Source organism: Myxocyprinus asiaticus, chromosome 20 (genome assembly GCF_019703515.2).
Source record: "Myxocyprinus asiaticus isolate MX2 ecotype Aquarium Trade chromosome 20, UBuf_Myxa_2, whole genome shotgun sequence".
NCBI lineage: Eukaryota > Metazoa > Chordata > Actinopteri > Cypriniformes > Catostomidae > Myxocyprinus > Myxocyprinus asiaticus.
Window position 1 is genome coordinate 3,331,697 of NC_059363.1, and position 18,770 is coordinate 3,350,466.

The following is an 18,770-nucleotide window of genomic DNA, read 5'->3' on the forward strand; positions in this document are numbered from 1 at the left end:
ATAAACATGGATAAATGAGCATTGCTGAAAGCAACTTTGTAGAAATGGATGGAGCCGCGTTGATTAGACTGTCTGACTGACGGCCTATTGCGTTAGAGTTGTTTCGGCTCATGAAACTCACCTGTGATTGGCTGGATGGTCGCTCAATCAGCCCAAAGTAACAAAACGCAAAGAATACTGTATACAAATCCACCATTTGGACTCGGTATGGGTTTAGCTTGGAAAAGTGCGGGGGATAAAAATCACCTTTTGAAAGAGTGCGGGGGACGTGTCCCCCACATACCCCGCGGCTGCTACGCCCTTGAGAGACCTGTAGCTGATGCAATACTGATGAATGAAGGGCTGTATTTTCTCCGAAACATGTTTCAACTTGATCGCTTTTAATCTTTATGTTGTTTTGAACAGTTCCGATTTGTTTTTAATTATTTTTCTTTGAAGGCGGGAACATAAACGGTGAGTAAACCAAATAATCATAGAACGGCGTTATTTATTAGGCTACTTGATTATATAATTAATTAATAACCCCATAACAAAGGAGTATTTGTTTACAAAAGGAGTGTATTTTGTTTATTTGATCAGAGCGATAATCAGCGCGTTTGATGTATCCGAAGCCTTTGATCTCGCCTCCGCTGAACGGATACATTGTAACAGTTTGAGGTTGAGTTACATTGATGCACTTTTGTAACACTGGCTGTGTGTTGTTACAACAAATGCAGTTTGTTTCTAGATAGGTATTGGTGTTGATGGTATACATAGAGATGGTCAGTCTCCTCCCATTATGAGATGTTCATTGTGCACGTTTACTTCTTTAGAATGAAAACTGTTTCCTGTAGGGAAGATCAAAGGATTTATAGCACAGCGATCTGAAAAACTGACCTCAGTATATCTAGTAATAGTATAAATACGTAAAGCAATCGCATGTTTATTGAAGAAGGAGAAACTGTCCTGGGATTTAAACCACTTTTGTCTCAGGTGAGGACAATGGACAGACCGTAGCCTAATGACATTCAGAAGTATATAGCCTATTACTTTTATTATTTATTTATTTATTTATTTATTTATTTGTATCACAGATGAACGTGATCAGTGACTTAAGCCATGTTTGACATTTTCAACCCAAGCATTCTGCGTCTGTGTGGATTATTGTGAATTGTATAGCCTTGACCAGAGGATGGCAGCACATTTCACTTAATTATTGTCTCTCCTTGTAGTATTTATATTAGCTTGCATGTATGCTTATATTTTTGCATGTGATGATTTAACTTGATACGCACATATATAATAGACATGCATACAATGGCATATATTGGTAAAATTAACACTTGCTGAACATATACAAACACTTTCTAAATACTTATTATTTTACGCAATATTTCGTTCTTTAAAAAGAACAACAATGAAATAAGGAACCTACTGTATGTGTCAGTAGCCCAGCTGGCACAGCATGGCACTAGCAATGCCAAGGTCATGGGGTTGATTCACAGGGAGCACAAAAACTGATATAAATGTATACCTTGAAAGTGCTAGCCTATATGTCACTTTAGATAAAAGTATGCTGTATGTATTAATGCATTGGTGTTAATGTAAAATGGGAGATTTAGGTCAACTGATAAAAAGGGGTTGGTAACACTCGAGTCTCAAAATGGCCCAAGCAGATTCATCAGCCTGTCAGAAATCGGTCTTTATTGAATATTTGAGTTTTATGATGTTTTTTGGCATAGTTAGAAATACTTTATTTGATGTTGCATTTCTGTGTATCCATTGATATGTTTAATGTCTTGATGTCCTTGTTGGCAGAGAGTAGAAGATGCTCTGTTTAAGAGCTCTGAGCAGGATGGCACAGCGGGCTTTCTTGGCATCAGGCCGTGGCTTTCAACCTCTCACTGTTTCAGAGCGGGACATCAGTCTCTCTCCACGCCAACTCACCTCTGATGCCAGCTTTTACTCAGAGGAGTCTGATTGTCCAAGAATTCTCATTACTGGTAGGAGACGAGTGCTTTTTGACGCACCATTTATTGTGTAAAATATTTCTGGTCATGATTGGTTTTGTTTAAGATTTGTGGCCTAAATGGATGTTATATAAGCCTATGATCATCAATAATATTTGGTCATGTTTCCCTGTTTACCACATTCTGAAGCACATTAAATGTGGTCTCCATGGAAACACAACACCGATGATGTCTTTTAATCACATCCTTCACAGGGGGGTTGGGGCAGCTGGGAGTGGGTCTAGCCAAATTGCTCAGGTAAGACTGAAGCTTGAATGATTGGATGGTTATAAATGCATTTATTAGGACACGATGGTGTATGTTTTGAATGCTTTAAGTGAATATTTCTGCAAATGTTCTTTCATTCTGTTAATGAACATATAAATGTGTTTCTTTCTGATTTACAGGAAGAGATTTGGAAAATATAATGTCATTCTGTCTGATATCAGGAAACCCCCAAATCTTGTTTACCAGAGTGGTGAGTTTGAGTATTTAATTTGTACAATGACTGGCTGCATTTGTACAGTGACTGTCACATAATTGTGATTGAGTTTATCTGAATGCATAAATCCCTTGACATGGGTCTTTTGTTCCAATATATTTAGGGTTTGGTTTGACAGTGGACGTCACCTTTCAAAATCAAAATTTTTCCAATCAAAATTCATGTCTTTCAAAAATCTGAAAAATAAGAGATTTCTTTTGTGCAGATGAAGTTGCCAGCCAGAACGTTGACATTCGCTTAATTTGAACCCGTATCGAAAATGAAAGGGAAATGTTGGCCAAAATAAATGCTGTAAATGATGTTGATGTTGTGAGAGAAGATCATTATGGACGTCCTACTTTGAAAGGTGATGCCCACTGTTGTTGAGTGACATGCCGATAGCAGTAACCCTGAAAATGAAAAGACGCAAAGCTCATTCTAAAATTAACAAATCAACTTAAAGATTATGCTAAAATAAAATACAAGAGACATTTATGTATTGATTTAATGATTAATTTAATATGTTTTTACATTTAATTATGTATTTAATATTTGTTTTATTGTAAACATTTATTAAATGATTTCATTTGAATAATTTGGCCCTTCATAAACGTAAGGTTTTGTATCAAAAGAATACCTTTTTTTTTTTTCAGGTCCTTTTATATATTCTGACATTTTGGACTCCAAGAACTTGCGTGAGATTGTTGTAAACAACCGCATCTCCTGGTTGATTCACTACAGTGCTCTCCTGAGTGCAGCTGGAGAGGCAAACGTGTCCCTCGCTCGTGAAGTCAACATCACTGGTCATTCACTGAGGATTTGACATTATCTGCATCATGTTTTCTTAAATCACTTTTCAACGCTACATTTGGTAAAAAAAAGACACAATAGAGATATCTTTCCCTCTTTTCCTCTTCTTAAGGGTTGCACAACGTTCTTGATGTTGCTACAGAACATGGGCTCCGTCTTTTCGTTCCCAGCACTATAGGAGCGTTTGGCCCCACCTCCCCTCGCTACCCCACCACTGATTTGTGCATCCAACGCCCTCGAACGATTTACGGAGTGTCCAAAGTTCATGCGGAGCTGATGGGAGAGGTAAACACACTAGATTTTACATTTAGTGCATTTAAAGGTTTTTGTTTGTTTGTTTGTTTGTTTGTTTTTTGTACAGTTTGTGGCCTTTAATGTTAGTCAGGTTTGAGGGCATCTACATGCTAGCGTACACCTAAATGTTGACAACATTAACTTTCAGCGGATACAGATCAAATTCTCTTCCAGGGAAACAGGCCAAAAATATTGATGTCTCATCTTGCATTATACAGGATTTTGTCCAATAAAATGCTCTCTAGAAGAAGACTGTCTATAGGGATGAGAATTGTAAGGAATTTAATGATTCAGTTTCGGGGGCCTGGGTATCTCAGCGAGTATTGACGCTGACTACCACACCAGGAGTCGCGAGTTTGAATCCAGGGTGTGCTGAGTGACTCCAGTCAGGTCTCCTAAGCAACCAAATTGGCCCGGTTGCTAGGGAGGGTAGAGTCACATGGGGTAACCTCCTCGTGGTCACTATAATGTGGTTCTCGCTCTCGGTGGGGCGCATGGTGAGTTGTGCGTGGATGCCGTAGAGAATAGTGTGGGCCTCCACATGCGCTACGTCTCCGCGGTAACGCACTCAACAAGCCACGTGATAAGATGCGTGGATTGACGGTCTGAGACGTGGAGGCAACTGAGATTCGTCCTCCACCACCCGGATTGAGGCGAGTCACTACGCCACCATGAGGACTTAGAGTGCAATGGGAATTGGGCATTCCAAATTGGGCAGTAAAGGGGAGAAAATAAATAAAAAAAAAAAAAATTATTCCTGATTCCTCTTAACATTGACAAGTCTTTTAGTACTTTTGAAAAAGAATTATTTGAGAAGAAGAAATGCCATTCTTATTGCAATTACTGCCCTCGGCAAGCTGTTGCCAAATGATGAGACCGTTTCAGCTTTCAACAATGCAGATAGTGTATAACAAATTAGAGATAAAATGTAATACAGTTATTGTTAAATGTGTGTTTACACAGACTTTTTGGAGGCATAATTACAATCCAGTAATTGATCCTGACTATCTATTAAATAAAAGGTCTAAACCAACAAAAAATATGATAACATATTTTATTCATTAATTTATTATTTTGTAAAATTCCACTTATTACAACAATACTCGTGGGTTTATTTGAGTATTTTAGAATGATTATTTAATGTATATTAACACAGTTTTACTTAACAAACTGAACATAATTTTTTTTAGCTTTATTTGTTTTCTGTTTCACAGTGTATCAGTGCTGAGATGCATTATTTAAATCTTTATATTTCTTTTTTATATTAAAGTATTACCATCTCAGGTATGGTCTTGACTTCCGCTGTCTCAGATACCCAGGAATAATTTCTGCAGATTCTCAGCCAGGTGGAGGGACAACAGGTAATCTTTGCTTTCTTAATCTATATGTTTCCCCTCCGGAAGGTCATCTTTATGTGCACCATACGCATCTGTACAAACCCTTCTCCTTAGTTTATAATGTCTCTTCAGACTACGCCGTCCAGATCTTCCACGATGCTGTGAAAACAGGTAAATTTGTGTGCAACTTGAAACCAGACACACGACTGCTAATGATGTTCATCGATGACTGCCTGAGAGCCACGCTGGAAGTTCTAGAAGCTCCTGCTGAGATGCTGAGTATGCGCACGTACAACATCAGTGCCATGAGCTTCACTCCAGAGGAACTGGTCCAAGAAATCAGGAAGCACCTTCCAGACCTGCAGGTCACCTATGAGGTTGACCCAGTTCGACAAACCATTGGTAAGAGTCTTGAATCACATAAATATGTGCATCACTATTCAGTGCCTGGGGAAAGTTCACCCAAAAATGAAAATTCTGTCATCATTTACTCACCCTCATGTTTTTTTGAATTCTGTTAATTTCTGTTTTCTGTAGAATGCAAATTGAGATGATTTGGACAATGTCAGTGACCAATGACAAAAAAAAAGTAAAATAAACACAGTCCATACAACTTGGGCGCTATATTCCAAGTCTTTTAAGCCATACGATATTGAATCATTATTCACTGAAAATCTTACCCTCTGATAAAATTAACAAATGTAATTTGCGCTTGCGTTCGATTGACATATGACTGCTTTAGACATGTAGCATCAGGGTTGACGTCATTGGTGCCAAACGCTATATTTACTGTAGAGATACACTCAGTGACCTCTTTATTAGGTACACCTGTATACTTATTCATGTGATTATCTAATCAGCCAATCGTGTTGCATCAGAGCAATGCATAATATAATGCAGATACGGGTCAGGAGCTTCAGTTAATGTTCACATCAACCATCAGAATGGGGAAAAAATTTGATCTCAGTAATTTTGACTGTGGCATGATTGTTGGTGCCAGACGGGCTGGTTCGAGTATTTCTGTAACTGCTGATCTCCTGGGATTTGTCTCCAGAGTTTAATCAGGATGGTGTGAAAAACTAAAAACATCCAGTAAGCGGCAGTTCTGCAGACGGAAATGCCTTGTTGTTGAGAGAGGTCAACGGAGAATGGCCAGACTGGTTTGAGCTGACAGAAAGGCTACGGTAACTCAGGTAACCCCTCTGTACAAATGTAGTGAGCAGAATAGCATCTCAGAATGCACAACATGTCGAACCTTGAGGCGGATGGGCTACAACAGCAGAAGACCATGTCAGGTTCCACTTCTGTTAGCCAAGAACAGAAAACTGAGGCTGCAGCAGGCACAGGCTCACCAAAACTGGACAGTTGAAGACTGGAAAAACATAGCCTGGTCTGATGAATCGATGGTAGGGTCAAAATTTGGCGCCAACAGCATGAATCCATGGACCCAGTCTGCCTTGTGTCAACAGTCCAGGCTGGTGGTGGTGGTGTAATGGTGTGGGGAATGTTTTCTTGGCACACTTTGGGCCCGTTAATGCCAATCAATCATCGCTTGAATGAGTATTGTTGCTGACAATGTGCATCCCTTCATGGCCACAGTTTACCACAGTTATGTTCTAATGCCTACTTCCAGCATGATGATGCACCATGTCACAAAACAAAAGTCATCTAAAACTGGTTTCATGAACCTGACAATGAGTTCACTGTTCTTCAGTGGCCTTCCCAGTCACCGGATCTGAATCCAATAACACATTTGGAATGTGGTAGAACGGGAGATTCGCAGCATGAATATGCAGCTGACAAATCTGCAGAAATGTCAACATGGACCAGAATCTCAAAGGAATGTTTGCAACATCTTGTGCAATCAGTGAAATGAAGAATTTAGGCTGTTTTGAGAACAAAGGGTGGCCCTACCCAGTATTAGTATAGTGTTCCTAACAAAGTGCTCAGTGCGTATATATAGATAGATATAGGGCACAACAGTGCCTGCCCACTTGGTTCTGAAAGTATTTTTCCTATAAATATTTTCCATAGGGCTTTTATAAAATCCTTCATAAAACAGTTCTAAGCCATGAACCCAACCAACCAGCTCCGAGGTGAATTACAACATTACGAACTTTGATTTGAAGTAAAAAAAAAGTGTTTAAAAATGGGACAAAAAGACAAAGGTACAAGACTGTGTACTTACAATTTTAATGAGGAAATGAACTACAATGAGAATTTACATAATCGAATTACAAATGATAGAAAAATAAAAAAACTATTGATTTAAAGTTGTTTATTATAAGTATATAAACAATATATTTTAGTTTTATTAATTAGTAATATTCAGATATATACATCTATTTATAATTAGTTTGAGAGTGTATGGAGACTGACTCGATTGCGTCATTCACAGTGTGTCATGGTAGAGGGCGGTCGCTGCAGAGCTCTTTTTGTGCACTTTGTTCGCCGTGATTCTCTGATTGGTGGAGCGTTTCCCTGTATGATCATGTGTAGTGTAGTTCTTTACCAGGAATTCTGCTATTAAATATGATTTTTAAAAAGTCAAGTTGAAATAACACACATGGATGGCTTCAACAGAAGAGTCTTGGAGCTCACTGTAGGTCTGTCTTTAAAGGTGTATAAGTTATCGTTAAAAAAAAGGTTCCCCTATTAAGAAATTAAATGTTTTTTTACTTCTGGAACCAAACTGTTGCACTCTATTGGCTCTTACATGTCGTAACAGAAAGTGCCATGCTGCTTGAAATACGCAGAATGGATTTTTAAGATTTTCAGTGAATACACAAAGCAAATAGTATGGCTTCAGAAATGTGGAATATAGTTATGATACTTCAATTGTGTTTTTTTGTTTTTTGGTCATTATTGGAGCTTGACAGCCGTGATAACTACAAACATTCTGGAACGACATGAGAGTGAGTAAATAATGACTGCGTTTTCCTTTTTTTTTTTTTGGTGAACTATTTCTTTAAACTTAGGGTAATTATGTCCTAGTTTCCTGATTTTACCATTCCAAAGTGAAGTCCCTCAACAGTGTGATATCTGTGTATCTGTTGTTTCTGCCTAGCTGACAGCTGGCCAATGATTTTCGACGACACCAGTGCCCGCAGTGACTGGGGCTGGAAACATGACTGTGGCTTGCCGGAATTGGTTCAGACGATGCTGAACTTCACTGGCTCGGACTCCAGAATGGCGCGAGCCAACTAAACACCATCTGCCATACTGTACTTTGAGTTCAGGACGCTGAGCATTTTGGGACCTGATGGACTGGTTAGCATTTCAGCTCTGCAGTCTCACTCTTTAATAAGTTATTTAAAAGGAGAAACTACATAGTTACAGTGTACTTTATTAATTTCCATATGCAGCATGTATTTGCACAGTTTTTTTTTTTTTTTCTCTTTACAGTGAACCAAATATTTACAGGGCTATATTGTATCCTTCTCGATTATTCTGCGCAATAGCCAGGGGCTGTCAAACAAAAGGAAAATAAGCACCATAAAATCACCATAAAAGTGACTTGTGTGCTATACTATAAGTCTTCTAAAGCCGTATGCAAGAAGAACAGCTCGAAATGTCAAGTTGATTGACTTACACTATATTGCCAAAAGTATTCGCTCACCCATCCAAATAATTGAATTCAGGTGTTCCAATCACTTCCATGGCCACAGGTGTATAAAATGAAGCACCTAGGCATGCAGACTGCTTCTACAAACATTTGTGAAAGAATGGGCTGCTCTCAGGAGCTCAGTGAATTCCAGCGTGGTACTGTGATAGGATGCCACCTGTGCAACAAGTCCAGTTGTGAAATTTCCTCGCTACTAAATATTCCACAGTCAACTGTCAGTGGTATTATAACAAAGTGGAAGCGATTGGGAATGACAGCAACTCAGCCACGAAGTGGTAGGCCACGTAAAATGACAGAGTGGGGTCAGCGGATGCTGAGGCGCATAGTGCGCAGAGGTCGCCAAGTCAATTTCTGCAGAGTCAATCGCTACAGACCTCCAAAGTTCATGTGGCCTTCAGATTAGCTCAAGAACAGTGCGTAGAGAGCTTCATGGAATGGGTTTCCATGGCCGAGCAGCTGCATCCAAGCCATACATCACCAAGTGCAATGCAAAGCGTCGGATGCAGTGGTGTAAAGCACGCCGCCACTGGACTGTAGAGCAGTGGAGACGCGTTCTCTGGAGTGATGCTTCTCCATCTGGCAATCTGATGGACGAGTCTGGGTTTGGCGGTTGCCAGGAGAACGGTACTTGTCTGACTGCATTGTGCCAACTGTGAAGTTTGGTGGAGGGGGGATTATGGTGTGGGGTTGTTTTTCAGGAGCTGGGCTTGGCCCCTTAGTTCCAGTGAAAGGAACTCTGAATGCTTCAGCATACCAAGAGATTTTGGACAATTCCATGCTCCCAGCTTTGTGGGAACAGTTTGGGGATGGCCCCTTCCTGTTCCAACATGACTGCGCACCAGTGCACAAACAAGGTCCATAAAGACATGGATGAGCGAGTTTGGTGTGGAAGAACTTGACTGGCCTGCACAGAGTCCTGACCTCAACCCGATAGAGCACCTTTGGGATGAATTAGAGCGAAGACTGCGAGCCAGGCCTTCTCGTCCAACATCAGTGTCTGACCTCACAAATGCGCTTCTGGAAGAATGGTCAAAAATTCCCATAAACACACTCCTAAACCTTGTGGAAAGCCTTCCCAGAAGAGTTGAAGCTGTTATAGCTGCAAAGGGTGGGCCGACGTCATATTAAACCCTATGGATTAAGAATGGGATGTCACTTAAATTCATATGCGTCTAAAGGCAGATGAGCGAATACTTCTGGCAATATAGTGTAAATTTCGGACTGTTCCTCACACGATGCTATTGTATTGACTTTAGAAGATTTGGAAAATAGAGCAAAAATCGCACAGACTACTTTTATGGTGATGTTGTTGCGTGATGGTGGTCACTGTATGCTTCTGTTGTACTGTATGGAAAAGAGCAGCATGAACATTCTACTAAACGTATCCACTGTAGAAAGTTCCACTAAAGAACGAAAATCATTTGTGTTTTAACAACATGAGGGTGATGACCGAATTTTCGTTCTTAGGTGATCAATCCCTTTAGAGTTAATATACTGAAGTCTGAGCCATACATAATTTAATTGTTTTGCTAGAATATTTTTATTTATTCATGATATTTTGTGTGCTTGTGTAGATTAAATGGAACATTCTAGTATAAAGACAATCCGAAATGTGTTGCTATTTCTACAAAGGCTTTCTCAGTGTCTTAGATTTATTCAATAAATCATTTACAATGGTGCAAATCTATATGCTTTTTGTACTTCAGGGAATATATAAATGTGATTAAACAGACGTGACGTGTGTAATTCAGAATATATATTTAAATATTTTGGAAGCATGTTTTTAGATGTTGAGGTCAGGTTTGCAAAGGATTAGGGATTAAATTGATTTAGCAGAATTTGAGAATGTTTTTGTGTGTTGTGAAAAGCGCTATACAAATAAAAATGACTTGACACTTTATTGGATACAAACTTCAGTTTTTCTTTTAGTTTGTAGATTGTATTCTCATTTTTATAACTATATGAAAATGCATAGATAGATAGCCATCAATCAAAACAGGATCATTTGCGACTTGTGTGTGTGTCAGTTGAGACTTCTGCATCAGTTGCAGTTGCAGTAGTTCCTCTGTCAGACAGGTCTCCTGCATTAAACTCTCCATTATGATTTTTCCTTGAGACTGCAGAAAACAGCGCAGCAACTCTTCCTCTTCCTAAAGAGGTTTAAAGGGCAGAGTGAAGAAATGAAATATCATGTTTAATTCTTAAAAGTAATGTTTTTGGGTTCAATACAACTTAAGCTCAATCGACAGCATTTGGGGCCTTATGTTGATTACCGCAGAAAATTATTTAGACTCTTGTTTATTAAAAAATAATAATAATAAAAAGTAGTAAAAATCACGGTTTTAATAAGGCATTTACAATGGAAGTGAATGGGGCCAGTCCATCAATTGTTTTAAAAATATAGCCACAATACATAAGCGTTATTGAACCCGGAATATACCTTCAATTCCATCTTTGATTGTGTTATTGTCAAAATATTTCATCGCATTTATGCAGACACTTTTATTCAAAGCAACTTACAGTGCACTTATTACAGGGACAATCCCCCCAGAGCTTAATGCATTGCACAAGGACACAATGATGGTGGCTGTGGGGATTGAACCAGCAACCTTCTGATTACCAGTTATGTGCTTTAGCCCACTACGCCACCACCACTCATCAGGCAATACAGAACATAATGCAACATTCGTAATAATTAGTTCAAATAAATTGTAACAAAAACAAATAAATATATAAAGAAAGAAAGAACCACACAGGATATATTTTTGAAATCATAATAATTTTTAACCTTTCCCTGTATTGACATATTAAATCATTCATTTGCAAGTTATACAATTTCAAATCAAATAGGCATATCATCTTCATTTAATTCACTTAATTAAATTCAAAGGTCAAAAAGACACAGTCATGTTATAATATGATTTATAAAATGTTTAAATTCTATACTTTGAGCTTATTCCTCAATGTATACTTTCACCATTTGCTATATTTCCAAGATTGATTAGATTTTGTGTAGTTTTACATTATAAAGACATTTTAATCACACAAGTTCACAGTCTTATACAGGGTCAGAAATTAAGGCGGGCTTGGAGCAAAAATGCCACTGAAAGTAACAAAATGCCCTCATAATTTACAGTGCATCCGGAAAGTATTCACAGCGCTTCACTTTTTCCACATTTTGTTATGTTACAGCCTTATTCCAAAATGGATTAAATTAATTATTTTCCTCAAAATTCTACAAACAATACCCCATAATGACAACGTGAAAGAAGTTTATTTGAAATCTTTGCAAAATGTATTTAAAAAAAGAAAAAAAAAACAAATCGCATGTACATAAGTATTCACAGCCTTTGCTCAATACTTTGTTGAAGCACCTTTGGCACCAATTACAGCCTCAAGTCTTTTTGAGTATGATGCTACAAGCTTGGCACTCCTATTTTGGGGCAGTTTCTCCCATTCTTCTTTGCAGGACCTCTCAAGATCCATCAGGTTGGATGGGGAGAGTCGGTGCACAGCCATTTCAGATCTCTCCAGAGATGTTCAATCAGGTTCAAGTCTGGGCTCTGGCTGGGCCACTCAAGGACATTCACAGAGTTGTCCCAGAGCCACTCCTTTGTTATCTTGGCTGTGTGCTTAGGGTCGTTGTCCTGTTGGAAGATTAACCTTCACCCCAGTCTGAGGTCCAGAGCGCTCTGGAGCAGGTTTTCATCAAGGATGTCTCTGTACATTGCTGCATTCATCTTTCCCTCGATCCTGACTAGTCTCCCAGTTCCTGCCGCTGAAAAACATCCCCACAGATGCTGCCACCACCATGCTTCACTGTAAGGATGGTATTGGCCAGGTGATGAGCGGTGCCTGGTTTCCTCCAGACATGACGCTTGCCATTCAGGCCAAAGAGTTCAATCTTTGTTTCTCATGGTCTGTGAGTCCTTCAGGTGCCTTTTGGCAAACTCCAGGCGGGCTGTCATGTGCCTTTTACTGAGGAGTGGCTTCCGTCTGGTCACTCTACCATACAGGCCTGATTGGTGGAGTGCTGCAGAGATGGTTGTTCTTCTGGAAGGTTCTCCTCTCTCCACAGAGAAATGCTGGCGCTCTGTCAGAGTGACCATCGGGTTCTTGGTCACCTCCCTGACTAAGGCCCTTCTCCCCCGATCGCTCAGTTTGGCCGGGCGGCCAGCTCTAGGAAGAGTCCTGGTGGTTCCAAACTTCTTCCATTTACGGATGATGGAGGCCACTGTGCTCATTGGGACCTTCAGTGCTGCAGAAATTTTTCTGTACCCTTCCCCAGATCTGAGCCTCGATACAATCCTGTCTCGGAGGTCTACAGACAATTCCTTGGACTTCATGGCTTGGTTTGTGCTCTGACATGCACTGTTAACTGTGGGACCTTATATAGACAGGTGTGTGCCTTTCCAAATCATGTCCAATCAACTGAATTTACCACAGGTGGACTCCAATCAAGTTGTAGAAACATCTCAAGGATGATCAGTGGAAACAGGATGCACCTGAGCTCAATTTTGAGTGTCATGGCAAAGGCTGTGAATACTTATGTACATGTGATTTTTTTAGTTTTTTTATTTGTAATAAATTTGCAAAGATTTCAAACAAACTTCTTTCACGTTGTCATTATGGGGTATTGTTTGTAGAATTTTGAGGAAAATAATGAATTTAATCCATTTTGGAATAAGGCTGTATCATAACAAAATGTGGAAAAAGTGAAGCGCTGTGAATACTTTCCGGATGCACTGTAAAACGATGGGGCAAAAAATGCCCATGAATTCCTCCAGGATTTTTTTTATTTATTTGTAACATCTAGGTCTTAATAAGTTCTATTAACTTAATGCCTAGTTAAGCATTTTATCTATTGTTAATGTTACTTAACTGGTTAAATTTAAGTATTTAACCTAAAAGGATGACTTGCATTTAAATGTTTTATATAGTTACAAAATAATTGCCCTAATAAAGGTAAAAATGCAGAGGGCAGATACTGCCCTGTAATTGTAAAAAGTAATTTTAGACACTGGTCTAGTACCTTTTGTCTTTTCTCGGATTTTCATATACTTGCATTAAATCAAAGTTTGTAATGTTGTGATTCACCTCAGAGTTTATGGCTTACAACTTTGTTTAAGGTTTTAATTTCTTAATTAATGGGAAAAATTCTTCCAGAACAAAGAACACAAAAATAAGTGGGCGGGCAATGTTGTTCCCTATATGGTTAAATAACAGGGCTGTGTGTTCCTTTAATCCATCTTATCTGGTAAATGCTGAAAACATGTAGCTCTTTAAGATATTAAGGAAGAAGTGGTGTAGGGCTCTGAAGACCGTCTTCAATACAAGAACGATAACCATAAGAGAACAAGCAGCAGAAATACGCCAAAGTTTATTTATTCAATACAAATGATTACATGGCAGCAGCTTAATCTCAATCATGTTTAAAATCAACACTATCGCCTTAAGTAAGATACTAAACTTAAAACCCCAGGGTCACTGTGTCAGCTATTTGTATACTGAAACTTTCTTCCTTTTGATAAGCTTGAATAAAACGTGTTGAGAAAATGCAATGCGAAAGAATATTCTTATTATTAAGTCGAATCATGTTTTGAACAAACCACTAACCCTGTATTTAACTGTGGTGCATAATTTGTTATCAAAAGGCACAATGGACATTATTGGTGTGCTGATCCTTTTCTAAGTGATCAGACTTAGAATTTTTCCCTGGCAGAAGAGAAAACGGGATAAAATCCCCATAGAGTTACAGTATATTAAAGGAGGGACCCAAGCTATATTGAAAGATCAGAATATCATGTCTTGTAATTTGGGCCTGAAAGCAACCACCTAGAACACCCTAGCAACTGCATAGCAATGTGCAAAAAAGCACTCAGAACACATACGTAGCAACCACCTAGCAACAAATTTGAGTCGTTATACTGTATAACGCTGACATCTTGTACCTGTTTGCTCATCGTGCTTTGAGTGGAAGATCGTTTAAACTGGCCTGCAACTTCTCCATCATCTGAGCTTCAGTCTTCTCTTTGAGTTCCATGATTTCTGCTACTTTTTTGGACTGAGCAGCTCTTTCTGTGCCTGCTGCTGTTGCCACTCCACCGTATCTATGCTCTCACATAGCGGCTGTGAATTTTAAGGCCTATCTCACTGTTTAAAATGACCTGATAGAGGCGTTGCTGAGGAACGTATGTTTTCACAATGAATTCCAGGAGAAGAGCATGTTGGGCAGTGGAGAGATGAGGCTGTATCTGTGATAACGGATCCTTGACAAGGCGAATGACTTCTGAAGTCTTCAAGCCTAATACAATATATTTAAAACAATTATGTATATATACACTGGCGGCCAAAAGTTTGGAATAATGTACAGATTTTGCTATTTTGGAAGGAAATTGGTACTTTAATTCACCAAAGTGGCATTCAGCTGATCACAAAGTATAGTCAGGACATTACTGATGTAAACAGCACCATCACTATTTGAAAAAAGTCATTTTTGATCAAATCTAGACAGCAGCCATCACTCCAACACCTTATCCTTGAGTAATCATGCTACATTGATCATTTGGTACTAGAAAATCACTTGCCATTATATCAAACACAGCTGAAAGCTATTTGGTTCATTAAATGAAGCTTAACATTGTCTTTGTGTTTGTTTTTGAGTTGCCACAGTATGCAATAGACTGGCATGTCTTAAGGTCAATATTAGGTCAAAAATGACAAAAAAGAAACAGCTTTCTCTAGAAACTCGTCAGTCAATCATTGTTTTCAAGATTTCATCCAAAGGTGTACACTACAGTCTTCAAAGACAAAGGACAACTGACTCTAACAAGGACAGAAAGAGATGTGGAAGGACCAGATGTACAACTAAACAAGAGGATAAGTACATCAGAGTCTCTAGTTTGAGAAATAGACGCCTCACATGTCCTCAGCTGACAGCTTCATTGAATTCTACCCGCTCAACACCAGTTTCATGTACAACAGTAAAGAGAAGACTCAGGGGTGCAGGCCTTATGGGAAGAATTGCAAAGAAAAAGCCACTTTTGAAACAGAAAAACAAAAAGAAAAGGTTCGAGTGGGCAAAGAAACACAGACATTGGACAACAGATAATTGGAAAAGAGTGTTATGGATCTTAACCCCATTGAGCTTTTGTGGGATCAGCTAGACTGTAAGGTGTGTGAGAATTGCCCGACAAGACAGTCACATCTATGGCAAGTGCTACAGGAAGTGTGGGGTGAAATGTCACCTGAGTATCTGGACAAACTGACAGCTAGAATAACAAGGATCTGCAAAGCTGTCATTGCTGCACATGGAGGATTTTTTCATGAGAACTCTTTGAAATAGTTTAAGAAGTTCTGAATATTGTTTTCAAATTGTAATAGTAATTTTTCACATTATTAATGTCCTGACTATACATTGGGATCAGTTGAATGCCACTTTGGTGAATAAAAGTACTAATTTCTTTACATAAGTGCAAAATCTCTACATTATTCTAAACTTTTTGCCGCCAGTATATATATATATATATATATATATATATATATATATATACACTACCGGTCAAAAGTTTTGAAACACTTGCCTGAAAAGTTTCTCATGATCTTAAAAATCTTTTGATCTGAAGGTGTATGCTTAAATGTTTGAAATTTGTTTTGTAAACAAAAATATAATTGTGCCACCATATTAATTTATTTAATTACTAAACAAAAATTTTATCTAAAAAAAAAAAGTTTTTGAAATGGATGACATGTACCGGATAATTAAGAAAAGCAGCCACGGGGGGCCTGGGCAGCTCAGTGGTAAAGAGGCTGACTACCACACCTGGAGTCACGAGTTTGAATCCAGGACGTGCTGAGTGACTCCAGCCAGGTCTCCTAAGCAACCAAATTGGCCCGGTTGCTAGGGAGGGTAGAGTCACATGGGTTATCCTCCTCGTGGTCGCTATAATGTGGTTCTCGCTCTTGGTGGGGCGCGTGGTGAGTTCAGCATGGATGCCGCGGTGGATGGCACGAAGCCTCCACACGCGCTATGTCTCCGTGGCAACGCGCTCAACAAGCCACGTGATAAGATGCGCGGGTTGACGGTCTCAGACGTGGAGGCAGCTGGGATTCGTCCTCCGCCACCCAGATTGAGGTGAATCACTACGTGACCATGAGGACTTTAAAAAAGCACATTGGGAATTGGGCATTCCAAATAAAAATAAATAAATAAAAAAAAAAGCAGCCACTAAGTGCCCAGCATATAGATGGGAAGTCCTTCAATACTGTTTAAAAAGCATCCAAGGGTGATACCTCAAGAAGTTGGTTGAGAAAATGTCATTTCTGCAAGTGTGTTCAAATCCAGGGCGTGCTGAGTGACTCCAGCCAGGTCTCCTAAGCAACCAAATTAGCCCGGTTGCTAGGGAGGGTAGAGTCAATTGGGGTAACCTCCTTGTTGTCACGATTAGTGGTTCTCGCTCTCAATGGGGCACTTGGTAAGTTGTGTGTGGATCACGGAGAGTAGCATGAGCCTCCCGTGCTGTGAGTTTCCGCGATGTCATGCACAGCAAGCCACGTGATAAGATGCGCGGATTGACGGTCTCAGAAGCGGATGCGACTGAGATCTTTCCTCCGCTACACGGATTGAGGGGAGTAATCCTGCCACCACGAGGACCTACTAAGTAGTAGGAATTGGGCATTCCAAATTGGGGAGAAAAGGGGGATCAAATGAAAATAAAATGCAAATTTACATTAAAGTAATAAATTCTATTGGTTTATAAAGGAATAATAAGGTTACACTTTACAATAAGGTTATGCATGTTGACATTAGTTTCCTGGCGGTCAGCAGCATGCTTCCTCTGGTGATGGTGTCGAGAAGCCCGAAAGAAGCTGCAGTTGACTTGGGCGAAGCTGGGTGCATTAAAACACCCCTCATGCCTCCGCTGGGTCCAAAGTTGGCCAGATCGTTCCGTCACGATATATTTGATGAAGAACCCAAGATGCAGGCAATGAAAAGTTTGTGAAAACGAAAACGAAAGACAAGACGAAAATAGAACTGAAAACAACCGACAAGGAAAACTAAACCAAACAGAAAACAAAAACTGGGAGAAAAAAACAAAACAACAAGACAAAAGGAACTGAGAACGAACCAACTGGATAACAGCACAGGATACAAACAGCACAACCGGAACTGAAGACTGAACATAACACGATCTGATGGGGAATATATAGAGGAAGGGAACACTGAACACAGGTGCTGCCAATCACAAGCAGCGTGAATCAGAGCTGCCAGGACAAGCTGATTGCGCTGCTGAGCAGCACCTGTGGGAAACACAAGCACATGGACAACCACATAACGAATAAAACCAGACCAAAACGGCAGGATCCGAGAAAAAAAAGCTTCACGTCATTGAAACGTGTAATTTTGCGCAAACTTAAGTGAATGTAAACAAACTTATTGTAAAGTTTTACCCCAAATTAACATTATAATATAATCATTAGGCTGTAATGACCCACCTTTAAGTTTAGGCAGCAGGTGTTTGGTCATGTTTGCCACTTGTCCCACTGTTGACCAGGGCAGTCCTCGTTTTACTGCATACGTCACATTCTCATACACAAACTCCTGATCATCACCGTCAAACTCCGTCCAATGAGACGCTCAGTACTATCATCTCTCTGAAACAGCACAAATAAAATCTGACCTCATCTTCCTTGCCTTTATCTACACTTGTGCGCAGGTAAGACATTGAATTCAACAATAATTCATACAATATTTGTTTTGTCTTTAAATCGTGTCTATATGTTTGAGAATGTGATCAGATCAAAGGTACAGCAGGATTACTATTATTATTTATTTAATTATAATGGTTTTAATGTTAGTAACACTTTACAATAAGGTTCTATTTGTTAACATTAGTAAATGCATTATGTATCATAAATTAACAATATTTTTGTACATCATCTTTGTTAAAAATAATGCAATTGTTTATTGTTCATTCATAACTACATTAACATACACAACTTTTAATTTTAAAAATGTATTAGTGTATATTGAAATCAACATCATCCAAGATAAAAAAAAAATAAATGCTGTGAAAGGATTTAATTTTAAAAAAAATTTTAATTGTTAGTTCATGTTAACTAATGTAGTTAACTACTTTTAAAGAATACAACCATATTGTAAAGTGTTACCATTAATTTAATAAAATTGTTATTACAATTGTAATATTGTAAATTCCATAATGTCATTTATGTCT

At 39.0% G+C, this 18,770-nt stretch overlaps 1 protein-coding gene and 1 pseudogene across 1 annotated transcript; one reads left to right on the forward strand and one right to left on the reverse strand.

Annotated features, from left to right (window-relative positions):
- The first annotated feature begins 329 nt into the window (after positions 1 to 329).
- Positions 330 to 8,877, forward strand: LOC127410727 (L-threonine 3-dehydrogenase, mitochondrial-like). The gene is made up of 9 exons (XM_051645930.1): positions 330 to 453; positions 1,798 to 1,982; positions 2,204 to 2,246; positions 2,396 to 2,466; positions 3,123 to 3,272; positions 3,392 to 3,564; positions 4,844 to 4,934; positions 5,043 to 5,312; positions 7,978 to 8,877. Exons 2-9 carry the CDS (start codon positions 1,808 to 1,810, stop codon positions 8,115 to 8,117), a joined length of 1,113 nt encoding a protein of 370 aa, XP_051501890.1. The 5' UTR covers positions 330 to 453; positions 1,798 to 1,807; the 3' UTR covers positions 8,118 to 8,877.
- Positions 8,878 to 10,460: 1,583 nt separating this feature from the next.
- LOC127410773 (uncharacterized) lies at positions 10,461 to 18,260 on the reverse strand (annotated as a pseudogene).
- Positions 18,261 to 18,770: the final 510 nt, after the last annotated feature.

What these genes read in the sequence shown, in the direction of transcription:
- LOC127410727 (XM_051645930.1), top strand. Translation starts at nt 1,808, where the DNA reads ATGCTCTGTTTAAGAGCTCTGAGCAGGATGGCACAGCGGGCTTTCTTG. An exon ending in TCGTGAAGTCAACATCACTG is followed by an intron (nt 3,273 to 3,391) that starts GTCATTCACTGA and finishes CCTCTTCTTAAG; the next exon opens with GGTTGCACAACGTTCTTGAT. An exon ending in ATGCGGAGCTGATGGGAGAG is followed by an intron (nt 3,565 to 4,843) that starts GTAAACACACTA and finishes TTTATATTAAAG; the next exon opens with TATTACCATCTCAGGTATGG.